Here is a 17,693-nt window from a genome sequence, read left to right as displayed (position 1 = left end):
CTTCTTGCTTGCTATTCCATTCATTCATTCAATAGTAGCATTCAATTTTGAGGTGTATGGTTGCTTGCTTTCCATTCAATTTCAACCATAAATTTGTTCACCTGCTAACTTGCTTGCTTCTCTAGTTTTTTTTTTTTCGAAAATTCTTCACCATAAATTACATTCACACGCTTACGTGCTTTACCTTTTTAATTAATCATACTAGGTACTAGCTTGCTTGCTTTCCTTTTTCAAATCGTAAAAGAGACCAAAAGCCATTTTGTTCTTCTTTGCAATTCCACAATATTTATTTAATTTTTCTTTCTTTCCTAATTTTTTTCCAGGCGGTTGCGGAAATCAATTCAGATGCTTTGTTACCTGTTTCTCTTCCCTTTATTCGATCTACTTTCTTCTTCCAAGACTTCCTCTGTTCTTCGGTTGCTCTCTCATTCCTGTGAGTTGTTATTAACGCTACTGTCCTGTTGATCACAAATTGTGATCAGCCCTTCCTGCTGCTATCTTTCTTCATCGACCGTAATCACCGCCCAAAAGAAAACCACTGCTCTCCACTTCTGCATCTTCTTCAGCCCCGCAGCCAATGGCTGCCTCTCTTACTCGAATCCGACTCTCAAAACGGCCCTCTATTTTGTACTACGAACCAGGTATGAGCCTAGGGCTCTGATACCAATTGTTGGGTTTTGAAGACTTTAATCACACAGAGAAAACTACGTACAAAGAATGTATTCACAAAACCCTAATTTCATTCAAGCTAAAAACGTACATTATATAGAATACAATGAACACCCACTAACCCACTAACTAATAATTAGGGCCACTAACCCATTAACCCACTAACTTAATCTTGCTAAACACTTAACATAAAAAACACATGACCAATTAAAAATACTTGACCCATAAAATACATACTTCTACCGACCCGACATGACCCGTCAAGATTAATCCAACAGGATCCACTACTTGTTGATTAAAGATGTCCGGTCAACATTATATATGTATATTACTCGTATAGGTACAAACAAATATGTATATGTATAAGTCCACACGTGCAAGCACATGGTTGGTACATATAGATGATTACTTCTCTTCTTCAAAAATCTCTTATCACACATTCATACATCTCTGCAAGTCTTGTTTCTCTCTCTAAAACTGAGAGGTAGAGATCGAAGAAGGATACATATATATATATGTATATATAATGGTGGATGTTGAAAGAGTATGTTGCATGTGCGGTGATGTTGGTTTCTCTGACAAGATTTTCCGATGTACAAAGTGCCACCACCGCTTCCAACACTCGTATGTCTGATCGATCCCTCATTCATCTCAACCTTTTCTTTTAGTAGTCCATTCACATACACGCACATGGATCTTTTGTAATAATCACATACTAAAAAACTAAGATATTTTCTAAGAAAAGTGGGTCGGAAATGCGTAGAAAATTAAACACCTATTTCACAACAAAAACCGTTTTGTCGGAAAATCATTTGTGGAAAAACTTTCAACAAATTTCCGACAAAAAGATGTATTCGAAGCGCATTTTAGACAAAATAGTTGCACATGGATCTTGTGTAATTAGCAATCACATATACACTACTACTATCACTATTAGAAAATTGGGGTGTCTCCTACGCAAAAATAAGAGAGACTTGCGCAGAAACACACCCGTTTCTAACATTTTTCAAGAAATACTATTTTGTCAGAAAAACCTTCGTGGGAAAAATTTCGGTAAACTATTAGAAAATTGGGGTGTCTCCTACCGTAAAAATAAGATAGATTTGCGCAGAAACACACCCATTTCTAACATTTTTCAAGAAATACTATTTTGTCAGAAAAACCTTTGTGGGAAAAATTTGGTAAAAGCTTCTGACAAAAAGATGTACGTGGTTGGAAATTTCTACGCATTTTCCACAAAAATAGTTGCACATAAATCTAATTTAATCAGTAATCACATACACAATTTTCCAATCAAAATACATGGATATATAATCTTTTGATCATACTTTTCCGATCAAACAAGTTCTTTTCATTACGTTCTCCCCACCACCTACTTTTATTAAACTAGAAACTTATTGTTTTCTTAAGTTGACAATTAATAATTTTTTAGTGGTGACTTTGACTTTTGAAACCAAATATCACACAAAATCCAAGCTTAATTCCGGCAATCCTTGAACGCATCCTTAAAACTCTTTTTTCTAGCAAGTGGGAATCGCACTTATTTATTTAATCTACTTTAACATCGTCATTAGGTAAAATATTATTATTATATATATTTTAAATAAATATATATATATGTTAGGTATTGTAGCAACTATTACAACGAATCAGGCGATCCACCGGAGGTCTGTGATTGGTGCCAAGCAGACGACATTAAAAGCTCCAAACATGGAGGCTCTTCCAAGAAACGGGCGGGTGTCGATCGTCGGTCGGAGTATTCGGGTGACAAGATTAAGCTGCATGACCGCGAAGAAGGATCGGAGAAGAGGAAGTCGCCGACCGGAGCTCCTTCTCCGAGGACTAGTACTCGAAGGTACAAGCTTCTTAAAGATGTCATGTGCTAGAACTAGTTGATGAAAATATTGTTAATATGTGTATAAATAATAAACATAATTGTTTCTTTAAGAAAATAAAATGGTGTGCCAAACATGAGGTCTTTTTGAGTTTTTTCTTATGTTATATATTTGTGTGGTTACAGTTGTTTGAAAGTAATCCTAAAACGCGTATGAGTTGAAAGTTGAAGAATCTAAGTGAAAGATTAATTTAATTAGTTTTTATTAAAGTTTGATTTATTTTAGTCAATTATATTGTAATAGATTTAGAAACGGTTTATTTCAGAGCAAGTTTAGTAGAACTATAAATAGGGGTCTAGGTTTTTTTTTTAAATTTGTTCTTTTCCTTGTAAGTTCGCTAGTTCGTTTGATTGAATAGGAAGAGTCGCGGGTTTGTCTCCCCAAATATCATGTGTTCATATTTGATACGATTGTTTGAAACATCTGGGCCAACAACATTGCATTTAAAATATGAAATATTAATTTGGGAATAAGTTTATTTTTCGGATAACAATTAACAATCTATTGGGATAAGTTCAAAACAGGCTTAGGGCCAACAAAACTTGTTAAAGTATTTGAATTGTCAATAGTTTTTTTGATAAACTTTTGTCATGAGTACGTTTAATCTTGCATTAAAATATATATATAAACGTTTTACAATGTATTACAAGATGTTTAGACTAACATAATGTTCACAATACCTCCAAATGGTAGGGTGGTAACTAACATAGATAATGCAACACCCATGAAGATTTTGATTAAACAATAGTTAAGTACAAGAATAGTTGTATAATACTATAATTACAAGAATGATTAAAAGACTTGTGTGAAGAAAATAACATCTTTACACAAAACATGCTTACACACGGCTGTATATATTGCACAATGGTCGTGTTACTCGTGTAACATAATTATCAAAGTATTATAATTATGGCACCACATGACTATGTGCTTACCATAAAACTAAAGTAGGAAATCCTTGTAATTTATTTAAAACTCAATTATATGTGTGTGTTTTCAATCACCCAAAACACCACCTACAATCTAATAATATATTTGAATATTAAGATCGTATAATAATTAGATATTGTTGAATATTTAGCAAACCTACACATACAACCAAATGCAAAATAAGTGCATATTAACTATGCGGTCAGATTTTTTATCTAAAAAATACATTAAATGTTTTTATCAAAGGGTACGCTCGTCACCTACAAAGACACTTGGGTACGCCCATATTAAATGAGAATCAAGTTTTTACTATCAATTTGACTTACACACCCACGTTAAACTTTAGAATTAAACTATGTGGAATTTACAATCAAGTATATTCTGAACAAAATACTTAATTTAGGTTGCAATCATTTCACCTTTTTTTTCGTAAATTATGGTTTGTTTTTTATTAATTTTGGTTCAAATAGGTTTATTTGATACTGTATATACTCTAAAATTGTTTTCGGAGTTGATATGTTTTGATTATGATTGTTAGTTCGGAACAAAAACTCAAAATATATAGTTTATGAAGGCAGTTATTTGATTCAAATAACATGTTTCACGAATTCTGCAATTTGAATCGTGATACAACACAAAATAAGCAAAGAAAAAAGTTGATCTAAAGTATGTTACGTATCGATTTTTAATTTGTTCTAAAATTATATTTCTTAAGTCTTAACAAATTATATATACAGTGACATTTAATTGCTTATTCAGCACTATAGTTGTTAAAGAAAATAATAATACTACATACTTTGTGACGTTTAAATTAAAGAAAATAAGACAAAGAAATTGGTGGTAGATGTTATAATTGTGTCTCGTTCTGTATACCTTCCTAGTAGACCAGTTTTTTTAATATAAGTTTGGTTGTTAAAGAAAATAATACAAAGAAATTGGTGGTAGATGTTATAAAAAACCATAATCATTTTGTAAAATTACAAGATAATTATGATGGAACTAAAATAATAATACTACATACTTTGTGACGTTTAAATTAAAGGTGATATATGGTTGTGATACGTTCTTATATTATAGTCTATTTAGGTCTTATAATATAGATATATCATATATGTAATGATGCTTTTGGTGTTTGGTTTAACGTTAAAGAATCACATCACGTACTATGGATGTGATTTTATTTAAGAGTAAATTATGTTTTTGGCCCCTGTGGTTATGTCAGTTTTACTATATTAGCCCAAAATAAGAATTTTTAACGTATTTGCCCCCATGGTCCTTATATCTAACTATTTTGGCCCCTAATTCTAACCAAACCCTAACTCTGGTTAATTTCTTGGTCACATGGGTTGCACATGATGATGGGTAATATGGTAATTTCCCCTCTCTCTTTTATGACTTTATAAATAAAACCCAACTCTTGAACAAATCATCATCATCTGCACATTAGATCTTCAAACCACTTTAGATCTTCAAACCCAGAACTTCATTTCAAACCCAGATCTTCAAACCCATAACTTCAGACCCAGATCTTCACACAAATAAGGATAAAACCTCACCCTCTCGAAATCCACTGCAAACCCACAAACTCAGTTTATCAACAACACTTGCTTCCTATTTCCTTCCCATTTTCACTCAACATTATCCAAACATGCTCACACATACAACCAGTCGATTACCCCCTTTCTTCATCTCATCCTCTCAAGTTCTACCTACAACACACAAAGACAGCCCCCCCTCAACCCTCATTCACTCCGATCGGCGACCGGTGAACCGGTGGAGCCGATACTGGTCCCCTCCGACGAGCCACCACCCCCCCTTTCCTCCGACGAGCCGATACTGGAAGCGACGACGGTGGGTTGAGGGTCCTCCGACAAGCGATGTCAGACCTAGGTGTTGGTTGTGTGTGATTCTTTTTGAATGACTCTTTTTTCGTTTGAAGATTTGGTAGAAGTAAATCTGGGTTATTTATACCGATTTGGGGGATTTGTGGTAGTTGCAGCAGAAAGAGAGGGTGAAATCATGAAGAAAAGACGGTTATTGAATTTGGGTTTTGGCTATTTTTGATTTGTTCTTGTTCATGAAGATCAAGAACATATCATCATTAAATCGAGATCTTCAAATACATAATCATCATCATCATTCCCTGAGTTTATGTGGGGCCAACGCTGTGCACCACCGTGCGCCGCCACCTGCGGCTGCCATAGAGATGAAGATGATGATGTTTGGTTGAAGATGATGATGTTTGGTTGAAGATCTGGGATTTTTTTACTAAGTCATTAAAAGGGGGAGGTGAAATTACCATATTACCCATCATGTGCAACCCATGTGACCAAGAAGTTAACCAGAGTTAGGGGTTGGTTAGATTTAGGGGGCCAAAACAGTTAGTTATAAGGACCATGAGGGCAAACCTGTTAAAAAATCTTATTTTGGGCCAATATAGTAAAACTGACATAACCACAGGGGCCAAAAATGTAATTTACTCTTTATTTAACGACTGGTATGAGTTCATGTGTATCATACCAAGGGCACACATAGGAAAACCCATTATCTCATGAAATATTTGAAAATAGTCCTGCAGTACATACAATCATCTTTTTAGAATCAATGGTTTTTTTTTATTTGGGTTGTCGTCAGTACTCTCGGACGACGGAAAAGTACCCTCCCAGTTAACCGAAAAAATTCGTCTTCTCTCCAGTTGATGACGGCTTGTGCCGCCGTCAACGAATCCTTCGATTTCTTTCATTTATGCGATCCTTCAGGTTTGGAAGATGTCGACATAGTAGGGTCAGCAAATGCGCACAAAGAAACAATGGTGATTCTAAGGGGAGTTGAAAAAACTTAGAAGAGAGAAGTTGGAGAAAGTTAGTCGAAATGTTCTCCACGAAGGGTTGCACCCCATATTTATACCCATCGCATGCGATGGGTAAGCGTGCCGACAAGTGGGGTAAAAGCAACTAATGGGTGGACGACACGTTAAGCGGAAGAAACTGAAACGTCGCCATCCTAAGGCGATTGGCAGCCACGCGCCTGCTACAGCCGAAAAGCATGGTGGTGTGACCGACGTCATCACCCTGCAGCGTCAGACACCCTGCCCGATACGAAGATACCTTATCCTACTGCAGAGGTCCCTATCAATCTCACCAACCACATGAACAAACTCCACAACAAATGTAAGCAATAAGCATCCTCTTCCGAGCCTACACGTGTACGCCAAACTAGCTCAATCCTACACGCGGACCAAGGCCTGTACGCGTACGCCAATCTGTCTCATTCATGCACGTCGACTAAGGCATGCACATGTACACCAATATAGCTCAATCCTGCACGCCGATCAAGGCCTGAACGCATACGCCAATCTGGCCCAATCCTACACGCCGATCAATACCTGCATCAATCCAGCTCAACGTTGCACGCCAATGGTCGCAGATACACGTACGATGTCACACCCCCAAAATCCACCATGCGGAGTACCACTGCTTGGAGGCGTGACGTGACCAGGATCGAGCCACCAATCATACTGAACAACGTGTTTAAGTAATTAAACCAACCACAATACGATTGATGACCAAAGCTAGTTAAGTAAGTTTAGTTTTAAACATCGGAAGCATAAACATAAGTTCAAAACATAAGTTTGCAGTTCATAAGTTTAAAGTCCGACACATAGGTTTAATAAGTTCATAATGATTTAAATATTAAACACTGGACATAACCGTCCGTACACCACAACGACTCCATCCTCGTGCAAGATTCAAGCAGTTAGCGACCTGTAAGGCATGTAACAACGAGTCAACAACAAAGTTGAGTGAGTTCACGTTTGGTTGTTTAGTTTTAAGTTGTTTCCGAAAATGTGGTTTGTCTTTCGTTGGCGTAATTGCCGTGGGGGTTACCCCGTAGTTGAAAGAAAATTTAACCAGTTCATTCATTATTACCCATACCCTGTCCATGATTTAGTGGGGGCTTCCCCATGTGAACCACTAGACCGTATGATATCGACCACTACGCAAGTAAGTTGTGCCCTACATCAGTGTCTATCATCACTGATGGTTTGCAATAGTCCATTAGTACATGCCCGTCCGACTGGCACGGTGTGAGGTTTGTTAAACCTAATAGTGCTATTAACTAATGACCCGCTCGCCATTGGCCTCGGCGATTAAGTCGATATAAAATGAGGGACTTATGATAGAGTTTTGTCTACTAAGTTTTAAGGTTGTTGTCCTACCCAAGGAGGACGAACGTGCGTATTTCTCCCAAAGAGAATACGCAGGATTAATACTGGCATCCTACCCGAGGAGGATGGCCGTACATATCCTACTTATGTAAGATATGCAGATTCCGTTTTAATTCTTTAACCCATTCCCAAACCACCGGGAATCCCATGCCTTAGAAAGTGTGTGAACTCACCTTGGATTGCTCGGTTAGATTCTCAGATATAGCTAACAATCAAAGTCGGTCAATCACGTCCTAGTAGGATTACCACTTAGTTTATTAGTGACTTCAAATAAGCACAAAATTCCTACACGCATCTAACACGTAACATGCATCACTTTAACGGTTTATGCCCATATAAGCTTCCCATATATTTCCCCACTCATAAACCCACATACGACATTGAACATAACACTTTTATAGACATACAACATGTTAGATCATCACAGATAGCATACTCGACATTTAGACGCGCAAATGACAACTTATGTCGTTTCAGCTTAAATATTCAAAACTGCGCTGTTTTCGGGGATTTAAATAAAATAGTTAACTTGTTCCAAAAATTCCCAAACTTTTACAGAAAGCCTTAAACGATCAAAATATTATTGTGTAAAAATCTCGGGATTCAATTCCTCACCAATATTTTATAAAAATTCATTTTCCGGACTAAAATCAGATTTATTATTTTCTGACTGCAGTCCACAGAATAATTTACTAAAAAATCATTGTAAGTCGGATTGGCAAAATTCCAGTGGGACAATTACTATGACATCAGTGTCCATCTACTGTACAGATTTCATGGGCTGATCCGACACAGAACTCAAGTTATGACTGAAAACATATCGCCAATTTTCTGCAGAAAAATGCAGCTCTAGCTGCTGTTACGAAATGACACTTTAAAAATAGTAAACGGAGTCCAAAAATTATGATTCCGGTGCCATTAGAACCGTATTTCCTAATATCACATTTTAGACTCAAAATATCAGTTTTTCGTTGAGTTTATGACCTGTTTACAGCCAACTGAAGTTGGCTGTAAAGCTTGGACAGATTCTGTTTTCAGTCTTTAACTTCCTAGTTCGTGTTTGATTGATTCCGTTAACATGTTTAGTGACCACAACAACATCCCACATTAATATTAACCAGCAAAACATCAGATAATCAACCAAGAATCATAACAACACAAGATCTACATGATTTACACTAATATTCATCCATTAACCACCTTGTTCATCACTTTAGTAGACTTTTAGTTGGTGATCTTATATGTTAGTGATTTTTAACCGACAAAACTCTTATTAACCACTCTAGACAAGATCAAGAAGGCGTTTAGAGTTACTTACTACTAGCTCGAGGCTAGGGGAGAAACTAGACGAAAAAACGAGTGGTTAATAGCAACGTAGTGAGGTCCTTGGCAATCCGCAAGCACCGGGCTTCCTCGTGCGTGATCCTTCACACTTGTATGCAAGTAGAATGCCTTGAATGAAATTGAAAAAATGGATGGATGTGGGTGTGTGGTTGCAGCCGTGAGTTCAAGAGAAGGAGAGGAAAGAGTTGATTTTTGTTAAGTGATGAATGAAATGCTTAACCCTTCATACCTTCTTATAGCCCATTTCTCCTAATTGTCCATTGGTTACCATGTCTTCTAGATATTTAACAAGGGATTAAAATAATCATTCAAGGACAATTGGTGTCACCCATATGGTGACCGAACTCGTTTGGGGAGGGGGGGGGGGGGTAATTGGGTTGGTTTCTAACTATTTAGTTAGTATTAGTTTGTTAAGTTAGGAGGTTAATTTAGTTACTAGCATGTAGTGTCTTGTGGCGGGTGTTAGGGTATTCGGGGACCCTAACTAGCTCAGAAAAGAAAAGCAATGTCAATGACAATATTTTTATGTCCCGGGTAAAGTCCGGTTGTTCGGTTCGGTGTTGTTCCGTTAAATTGCTTAATTAATCCGTAAAGCGTCTTACATGTATATTTTTGTAACGTTTTTAATTTTTAACACTTAAGAAATCATAACGGACTATTTAATGACTTTATAGTATACTATTAGTACGTTCACAAATACATGTAAGCATAACACCGTAACCAGAGAGCCGTTAAATGATTCTGCACAGTCATCAAGCACTTTAATTAACATTAATATATTGTACAGTTACATGTAATTTGAGGGTTGTCACATTCTCCCCCTGTTAAGAGAATTTCGTCCCGAAATTTAGCGCGTGGTTACTGAGGAAGCTAGTTAAGTTGCGTTGTTTCCCTGATTTTCCTGGGGTGTCACATCATCCCCCCGTTGATTTGGAATTTCGTCTCGAAATTCTGCAGTAGCTTCAGCCTCAGTAGTGGTTGCGTTTTTCTTAAACAGCTGGGGACGCTTGAGTTTCATTTGGTCTTCTCGTTCCCAGGTATACTCTGGGCCACGACGGGAATTCCAACGAACTCGAACGAGAGGTATTCTGGTGTGCTTGAGAATCTTAACGTCTTGATCCGTAATCTCTACTGGTTCTTCGACGAATCGCAGCTGGTCGTCGATAGTGAGTTCCTTGAGAGGAACTATGAGGGTCACGTCTGACAGACACTTCTTCAGATTTGACACGTGGAAAACATTGTGAACTCCGCTGAGTTCTTCAGGTAGATTCAACCTGTAGGCGACCTTGCCAATTCTCTCGGTGATTTCGAAGGGTCCAACGTATCGCGGGTTGAGTTTGCCTCGTTTGCCAAAACGAACTACACCTTTCCAAGGTGATACTTTGAGTAGCACTCGATCCCCAACCTGGAACTCGAGTGGCTTCCTTCGCTTATCGGCATAGCTTTCCTGACGGTCACGAGCTCCCGCCATGCGTTGTCGTATCTGAGCAATCTTCTCGGTTGTATCTATTACGAGTTCTGGGCTAGTGATTTGACTATCACCAACTTCTGCCCAACAGAGAGGTGATCGGCACTTGCGTCCATACAATGCCTCGAACGGAGCGGCCTGGATGCTAGTGTGGTAGCTGTTGTTATACGAAAACTCCACTAACGGGAGATGCTTTTCCCAGCCGTTGCCGAAGTCAATCACGCATGCCCTAAGCATGTCTTCGAGGGTTTAGATGGTACGTTCAGATTGTCCATCCGTCTGTGGGTGATAAGCGGTGCTCATATCTAAACGTGAGCCAAAAGACTTGTGCATAGCTTGCCATAGTTCAGAGGTAAAACGCGCGTCACGATCAGAAATGATGGAGGTTGGCACTCCGTGCCTTGATACCACTTCTTTTAAGTAGATGTCTGCTAGAGTAGAAAACTTATCCGTTTCTTTGATAGGCAGAAAATGTGCAGACTTGGTCAGTCGATCACGATCACCCAAATAGTATCGTTTCCGCGTTGAGACCTGGCCAGGCCAGTAACGAAATCCATGGAAATTTGCTACCACTTCCATTTAGGTATCTCTGGTTGTTGGAGTTGGCCTGATGGTTTCTGGTATTCGACCTTGACCCTGGCACAAGTCAAGCATTTACCCACGTAGGTTGCTATGCTGGCTTTCATACCAGGCCACCAGTATGTAGTCTTTAGGTCTTGGTACATCTTATCCGAACCAGGATGTACTGAATAACGAGACTTATGTGCTTCATCCATCACGAGCTCGCGTAAGTCTCCATACAGTGGAACCCAGATGCGTCCGTTAACATAGTAGGCGCCGTTTTCCTTTTGTTCCATCCACTGCCTCGATCCTCGTAAGGACTCAGCCCTGATGTTCTCTGCTTTCAATGCTTCAACCTGAGCATCACGAATCTGAGCGGGAAGGTTAGATTGGATGGTAAGCTGTAACGCACGTACACGCTTAGGTATAGTATCCTTTCGACTGAGGGCGTCAGCCACAACATTGGCCTTGCCCGGATGATACTTGATCGCGCATTCATAATCATTCAAGAGCTCTACCCATCGGCATTGTCGCATATTCAATTCCTTTTGCTTGAAGATATGCTCGAGACTCCTGTGATCGGTGTAAATGGTGCACTTGGTACCGTACAGGTAATGTCTCCATATCTTAAGCGCGAAAACAACTGCTCCCAATTCCAGGTCGTGCGTAGTGTAGTTCCTTTCGTGAACTTTAAGTTGGCGTGATGCGTAGGCAATGACCTTGTCGCGTTGCATCAACACGCAACCAAGTCCTTGGATGGAAGCATCGCAATAAACCACAAAATCATCTGTGCCTTCGGGCAATGAGAGGATAGGCGCGCTACAGAGTCTATCTTTCAAGTGCTGAAATGCGGACTCCTGTGCATCACCCCAACGATAGGTGACACCCTTCTGAGTCAGTGAAGTGAGAGGTTGCGCAATCTTGGAGAAATCCTTGATAAACCTTCTGTAATACCCTGCCAAACCCAAGAATTGGCGGATTTCTGTTGGTGTACGGGGTGCAGGCCAGTTCTGGATCGAATCAACTTTAGATGGATCCACGTGAATCCCATCCTTGTTCACTACGTGGCCTATAAAATGGACTTCGCGAAGCCAGAAGTCACATTTCGAAAACTTGGCATACAACTGCTCTTTTCGAAGAAGTTCCAGGATAAGCCTCAGATGCTGCTCGTGTTCCTCCTGACTCTTAGAATAGATCAGGATGTCGTCGATGAACACTATGACAAACTTATCTAGGTAAGGCTTGCACACTCGGTTCATGAGATCCATGAAGACTGCAGGTGCATTTGTTAATCCGAAAGGCATAACTAGAAACTCGTAGTGGCCGTAACGAGTTCTGAATGCTGTTTTGGAGACGTCCTCCTCTCGGACTCTCAGCTGATGGTATCCCGATCTCAAATCAATTTTAGAGTAATAGCTCGACCCTTGCAACTGATCGAACAAGTCATCAATGCGTGGCAGAGGATAACGATTCTTCACGGTCACCTTGTTGAGTTCGCGGTAGTCAATACACATCCTGAAGGTACCGTCTTTCTTCTTCACGAATAACACTGGAGCTCCCCATGGCGAAGAGCTAGGACGTATAAAACCTTTTTCCAGAGGTTCTTGTAGTTGCGTAGAAAGTTCTTCGAGTTCTGATGGAGCAAGTCGATAAGGCGCACGAGCTATTGGTGCTGCTCCAGGAGCTAGCTCGATTTGAAACTCAACTTGGCGATGAGGCGGGAGACCAGGTAATTCCTCAGGAAATACCTCAGGAAAGTCGCGTACAATAGGTATGTCTTCTATTTTCCTTTCTTATGCGGATGTGTCTGTAACGAGTGCCAAAATGGCAGTGTGGCCCTTTCGCAAACACTTCTGGGCCTTAAGGAAAGAGATAATGCCTACAACAGCACCACTCTTGTCGCCATGAATCACGAGGGGTTCTTCACCAGAGCGAGGAATGCGGACGATTTTCTCCTTGCAAACAATCTCCGCTTGATGGTGAGATAGCCAATCCATCCCAATAACGACGTCGAAACTACCCAGTGGGATAGGAATAAGGTCGATAGAGAAGGCCTGACCAGCTAAGACGAATTTACAACCTTTGATTACGTGCGTGGCCTCGAGACTTTTACCGTTTGCTAGCTCTACTGTGTGTTTGGGGATCAAAAGTGTTGGAGTGCGCTTAAGCATTTGGCTAACTTTTAAGGTCACATAACTAGTATCGGCACCCGAATCAAATAACACAGTAACAAAGAAGTCGTCCAGAAGAAACTTACCCATTACAACGTTGGGATCGTTCCTTGCTTCTCCATGACCAATCACGAACACATGACCTTGGGCGCCATTGCCATTATTGTTACCTCCGTTGTTGCCTCCATTGTTGTTCCCATTGTGGTTCCCGTTTCTTGGGTTATTCTGATTCTGGTTTTGGTTCAGCTGGGGGCAGTTCCTCTTAAAGTGTCCTTCAGCGCCACACTGAAAGCATCCTTTATTTCCCTGCTGATGCTGCTGCTGGTGGTTCTGTGGAGCTTGTTGTTGTTGTTGGCGATTCTGATTCACAAGACGTGGGCTCCTGCAATCTTTGGCTTCATGACCCAGCTTGTGACACCTCTGACAACGACCCTTGTTGCACTGGCCGCTGTGGTGCAGATTACATCGATTGCACTTAGGGTGATTTCCCTTGTACCCACCCTGACCTTGATTTCCAGATGACTGCTGACTGGGGCTCCTGTACTCATCTGTCTTTCGCTGCTGAGATTGAGCTGAAGCAGAACCCTTGCCCAGATTCCCATCCCACTTGTGCTTATTGTCATTGGGAGCATCAGAAGTAGTAGCGCTAATACGTTTAGGCAGCCTGTTCTGCTCAACTGCCTGATCAGTGAGACGATGGGCCAACTTGACGATTTGCTGCATGGTGCCAAGGTTAGCTGAGGTTACGTGGCTTTGAATTTCTGGCACCAAGCCCTTAAGGTACAGCTCAATGCGTTTGGAGGGAGGGTCCACCATAGTGGGGCACAGGATGGTTAGCTCATTTGACCTCTTCGTGTATGCCTCAATCTCAGATCCCGTCATCTTCAAATTGAAAAATTCTACCTCCAGCTTTTGGATGTCGTCACGACTGCAGTACTCCTCTCTAATCAGTTCTTTGAAGCCGTTCCATGGGGTGGCATTAGCAACCGCCAACCCAAGCAATTGAACCTGTGCTTTCCACCAGGTTAACGCAGCTCCTTCGAGTGTTCCAGTAGCGTACTTCACCCTACGATCTTCAGGGCATTCACACATTTCAAAAACAGACTCGAGCTTCTCGAACCAGTGAAAAAGACCTACAGCTCCTTCTATGCCGCTGAAAGTACTAGGTCGGCAGTTCATGAAGGTTTTGAATGTGCACACAGGAGGCTGAGCATGTTGACCTGTGGTGCGAGAATAAAAGACAAAGTTAGGCACGAGGGTTGTTTTGCGAAGGTAGGATCTAAACGTCCTAAGATGGGTTGCTATGGCAGGTTATACCTACTGCAGGAACAGCTGCGAGTGCCTCAGCAACTCATTCGTTGATCAAAGCCGTCAGCTAGGCTTGAGTTAGGTTGATACGTCCTCCGCGTCCGTTCATGATCTTCATAACGAAGCAACGTAAGTGAGGAAAGTGTCGCGAAAGTGCGTAAGTGTGGGACGACAGTAGAGAGTAAGCACACAAGGTTCACGTTATCTAATGCACAGTGTAAACTATCTAACCGACAATATAACATAGATCATACCACCTATTGTGTCGAGTCTTGCACGTGGAGCGAAGCGTCATTGTGGATCGTTGAGCACTGTACAGGTTATAGTCTGGTTTTATCAAAAAGCTTTTTCCCTTTTTAAAACCAAGTTCACTATAACCAATGGCTCTGATACCAGTCTGTCACACCCCCAAAATCCACCATGCGGAGTACCACCGCTTGGAGGCGTGACGTGACCAGGATCGAGCCACCAATCATACTGAACAACGTGTTTAAGTAATTAAAACCAACCACAATACGATTGATGACCAAAGCTAGTTAAGTAAGTTTAGTTTTAAACAGCGGAAGCATAAACATAAGGTTCAAAACATAAGTTTGCAGTTCATAAGTTTAAAGTCCGACACATAGGTTTAATAAGTTCATAATGATTTAAATATTAAACACTGGACATAACCGTCCGTACACCACAACGACTCCATCCTCGTGCAAGCTTCAAGCAGTTAGCGACCTGTAAGGCATGTAACAACGAGTCAACAACAAAGTTGAGTGAGTTCACGTTTGGTTGTTTAGTTTTAAGTTGTTTCCGAAAATGTGGTTTGTCTTTCGTTGGCGTAATTGCCGTGGGGGTTACCCCGTAGTTGAAAGAAAATTTAACCAGTTCATTCATTATTACCCATACCCTGTCCATGATTTAGTGGGGGCTTCCCCATGTGAACCACTAGACCGTATGATATCGACCACTACGTAAGTAAGTTGTGCCCTACATCAGTGTCTATCATCACTGATGGTTTGCCATAGTCCATTAGTACACGCCCGTCCGACTGGCACGGTGTGAGGTTTGTTAAACCTAATAGCGCTATTAACTAATGACCCGCTCGCCATTGGCCTCGGCGATTAAGTCGATATAAAATGAGGGACTTATGATAGAGTTTTGTCTAGTAAGTTTTAAGGTTGTTGTCCTACCCAAGGAGGACGAACGTGCGTAGTTCTCCCAAAGAGAATACGCAGGATTAATACTGGCATCCTACCCGAGGAGGATGGCCATACATATCCTACTTACGTAAGATATGCAGATTCCGTTTTAATTCTTTAACCCATTCACAAACCACCGGGAATCCCATGCCTTAGAAAGTGTGTGAACTCACCTTGATTTGCTCGGTTAGATTCTCAAATATAGCTAACAATCAAAGTCGGTCAATCACGTCCTAGTAGGATTACCACTTAGTTTATTAGTGACTTCAAATAAGCACAAAATTCCTACACGCATCTAACACGTAACATGCATCACTTTAACGGTTTATGCCCATATAAGCTTCCCATATATTTCCCCACTCATAAACCCACATACGACATTGAACATAACACTTTTATAGACATACAACATGTTAGATCATTCACAGATAGCATACTCGACATTTAGACGCGCAAATTACAACTTATGTCGTTTCAGCTTAAATATTCAAAACTGGGCTGTTTTCGGGGATTTAAATAAAATAGTTAACTTGTTCCAAAAATTCGCAAACTTTTACAGAAAGCCTTAAACGATCCAAATATTATTGTGTAAAAATCCCGGGATTCAATTCCTCACCAATATTTTATAAAAATTCATTTTCCGGACTGAAATCAGATTTATTATTTTCTGACTGCAGTCCACGGAATAATTTACTAAAAATTCATTGTAAGTCGGATTGACGAAATTCTAGTGGGACAATTACTAAGACATCAGTGTCCATCTATTGTACAGATTTCATGGGATGATTCGACACAGAACTCAACTTATGACTGAAAACATATCGCCAATTTTTCTGCAGAAAAATGCAGCTCTAGCTGCTGTTACGAAATGACACTTTAAAAATAGTAAACGGAGTCCAAAAATTATGATTCCAGTGCCATTAGAACCGTATTTCCTAATATCACATTTTAGACTCAAAATATTAGTTTTTTGTTAAGTTTATGACCTGTTTACAGCCAACTGAAGTTGGCTGTAAAGTTTGGACAGATTCTGTTTTCAGTCTTTAACTTCCTAGTTCGTGTTTGATTGATTCCGTTAACATGTTTAGTGACCACAAAAACATCCCACATTAATATTAACCAGCAAAACATCAGATAATCAACCAAGAATCATAACAACACAAGATCTACATGATTTACACTAATATTCATCCATTAACCACCTTGTTCATCACTTTAGTAGACTTTTAGTTGGTGATCTTATATGTTAGTGATTTTTAACCGACAAAACTCTTATTAACCACTCTAGACAAGATCAAGAAGGCATTTAGAGTTACTTACTACTAGCTCGAGACTAGGGGAGAAACTAGACGAAAAAACGAGTGGTTAATAGCAACGTAGTGAGGTCCTTGGCAATCCGCAAGCACCGGGCTTCCTCGTGCGTGATCCTTCACACTTGTATGCAAGTAGAATGCCTTGAATGAAATTGAAAAAATGGATGGATGTGGGTGTGTGGTTGCAGCCGTGAGTTCAAGAGAAGGAGAGGAAAGAGTTGATATTTGTTAAGTGATGAATGAAATGCTTAACCCTTCATACCTTCTTATAGCCCATTTCTCCTAATTGTCCATTGGTTACCATGTCTTCTAGATATTTAACAAGGGATTAAAATAATCATTCAAGAACAATTGGTGTCACCCATATGGTGACCGAACTCGTTTGGGGAGGGGGGGGGGGTAATTGGGTTGGTTTCTAACTATTTAGTTAGTATTAGTTTGTTAAGTTAAGAGGTTAATTTAGTTACTAGCATGTAGTGTCTTGTGGCGGGTGTTAGGGTATTCGGGGACCCTAACTAGCTCAGAAAAGAAAAGCAATGTCAATGACAATATTTTTATGTCTCGGGTAAAGTCCGGTTGTTCGGTTCGGTGTTGTTCCGTTAAACTGCTTAATTAA

At 40.1% G+C, this 17,693-nt stretch overlaps 1 protein-coding gene across 1 annotated transcript; it reads left to right on the top strand.

The window, feature by feature from the left end:
- The first annotated feature begins 1,056 nt into the window (after positions 1-1,056).
- On the top strand, positions 1,057-2,670 carry LOC110916282. The gene is made up of 2 exons (XM_022161016.2): positions 1,057-1,293; positions 2,294-2,670. Exons 1-2 carry the CDS (start codon positions 1,196-1,198, stop codon positions 2,553-2,555), a joined length of 360 nt encoding a protein of 119 aa, XP_022016708.1. The 5' UTR covers positions 1,057-1,195; the 3' UTR covers positions 2,556-2,670.
- Positions 2,671-17,693: the final 15,023 nt, after the last annotated feature.

Source organism: Helianthus annuus, chromosome 16 (assembly GCF_002127325.2).
Source record: "Helianthus annuus cultivar XRQ/B chromosome 16, HanXRQr2.0-SUNRISE, whole genome shotgun sequence".
Taxonomy (NCBI): Eukaryota; Viridiplantae; Streptophyta; class Magnoliopsida; order Asterales; family Asteraceae; genus Helianthus; species Helianthus annuus.
The sequence above is the reverse complement of the archived record's forward strand: the minus strand, read 5'-3'. Positions and strand labels throughout refer to the sequence as shown.

Excerpts from the sequence above, each read along its gene's own strand:
- LOC110916282 (XM_022161016.2), top strand. The coding sequence starts at position 1,196 with ATGGTGGATGTTGAAAGAGTATGTTGCATGTGCGGTGATGTTGGTTTC. Across the intron at positions 1,294-2,293 it reads CACCACCGCTTCCAACACTC|GTATTGTAGCAACTATTACA; the intron begins GTATGTCTGATC and ends TATATATGTTAG.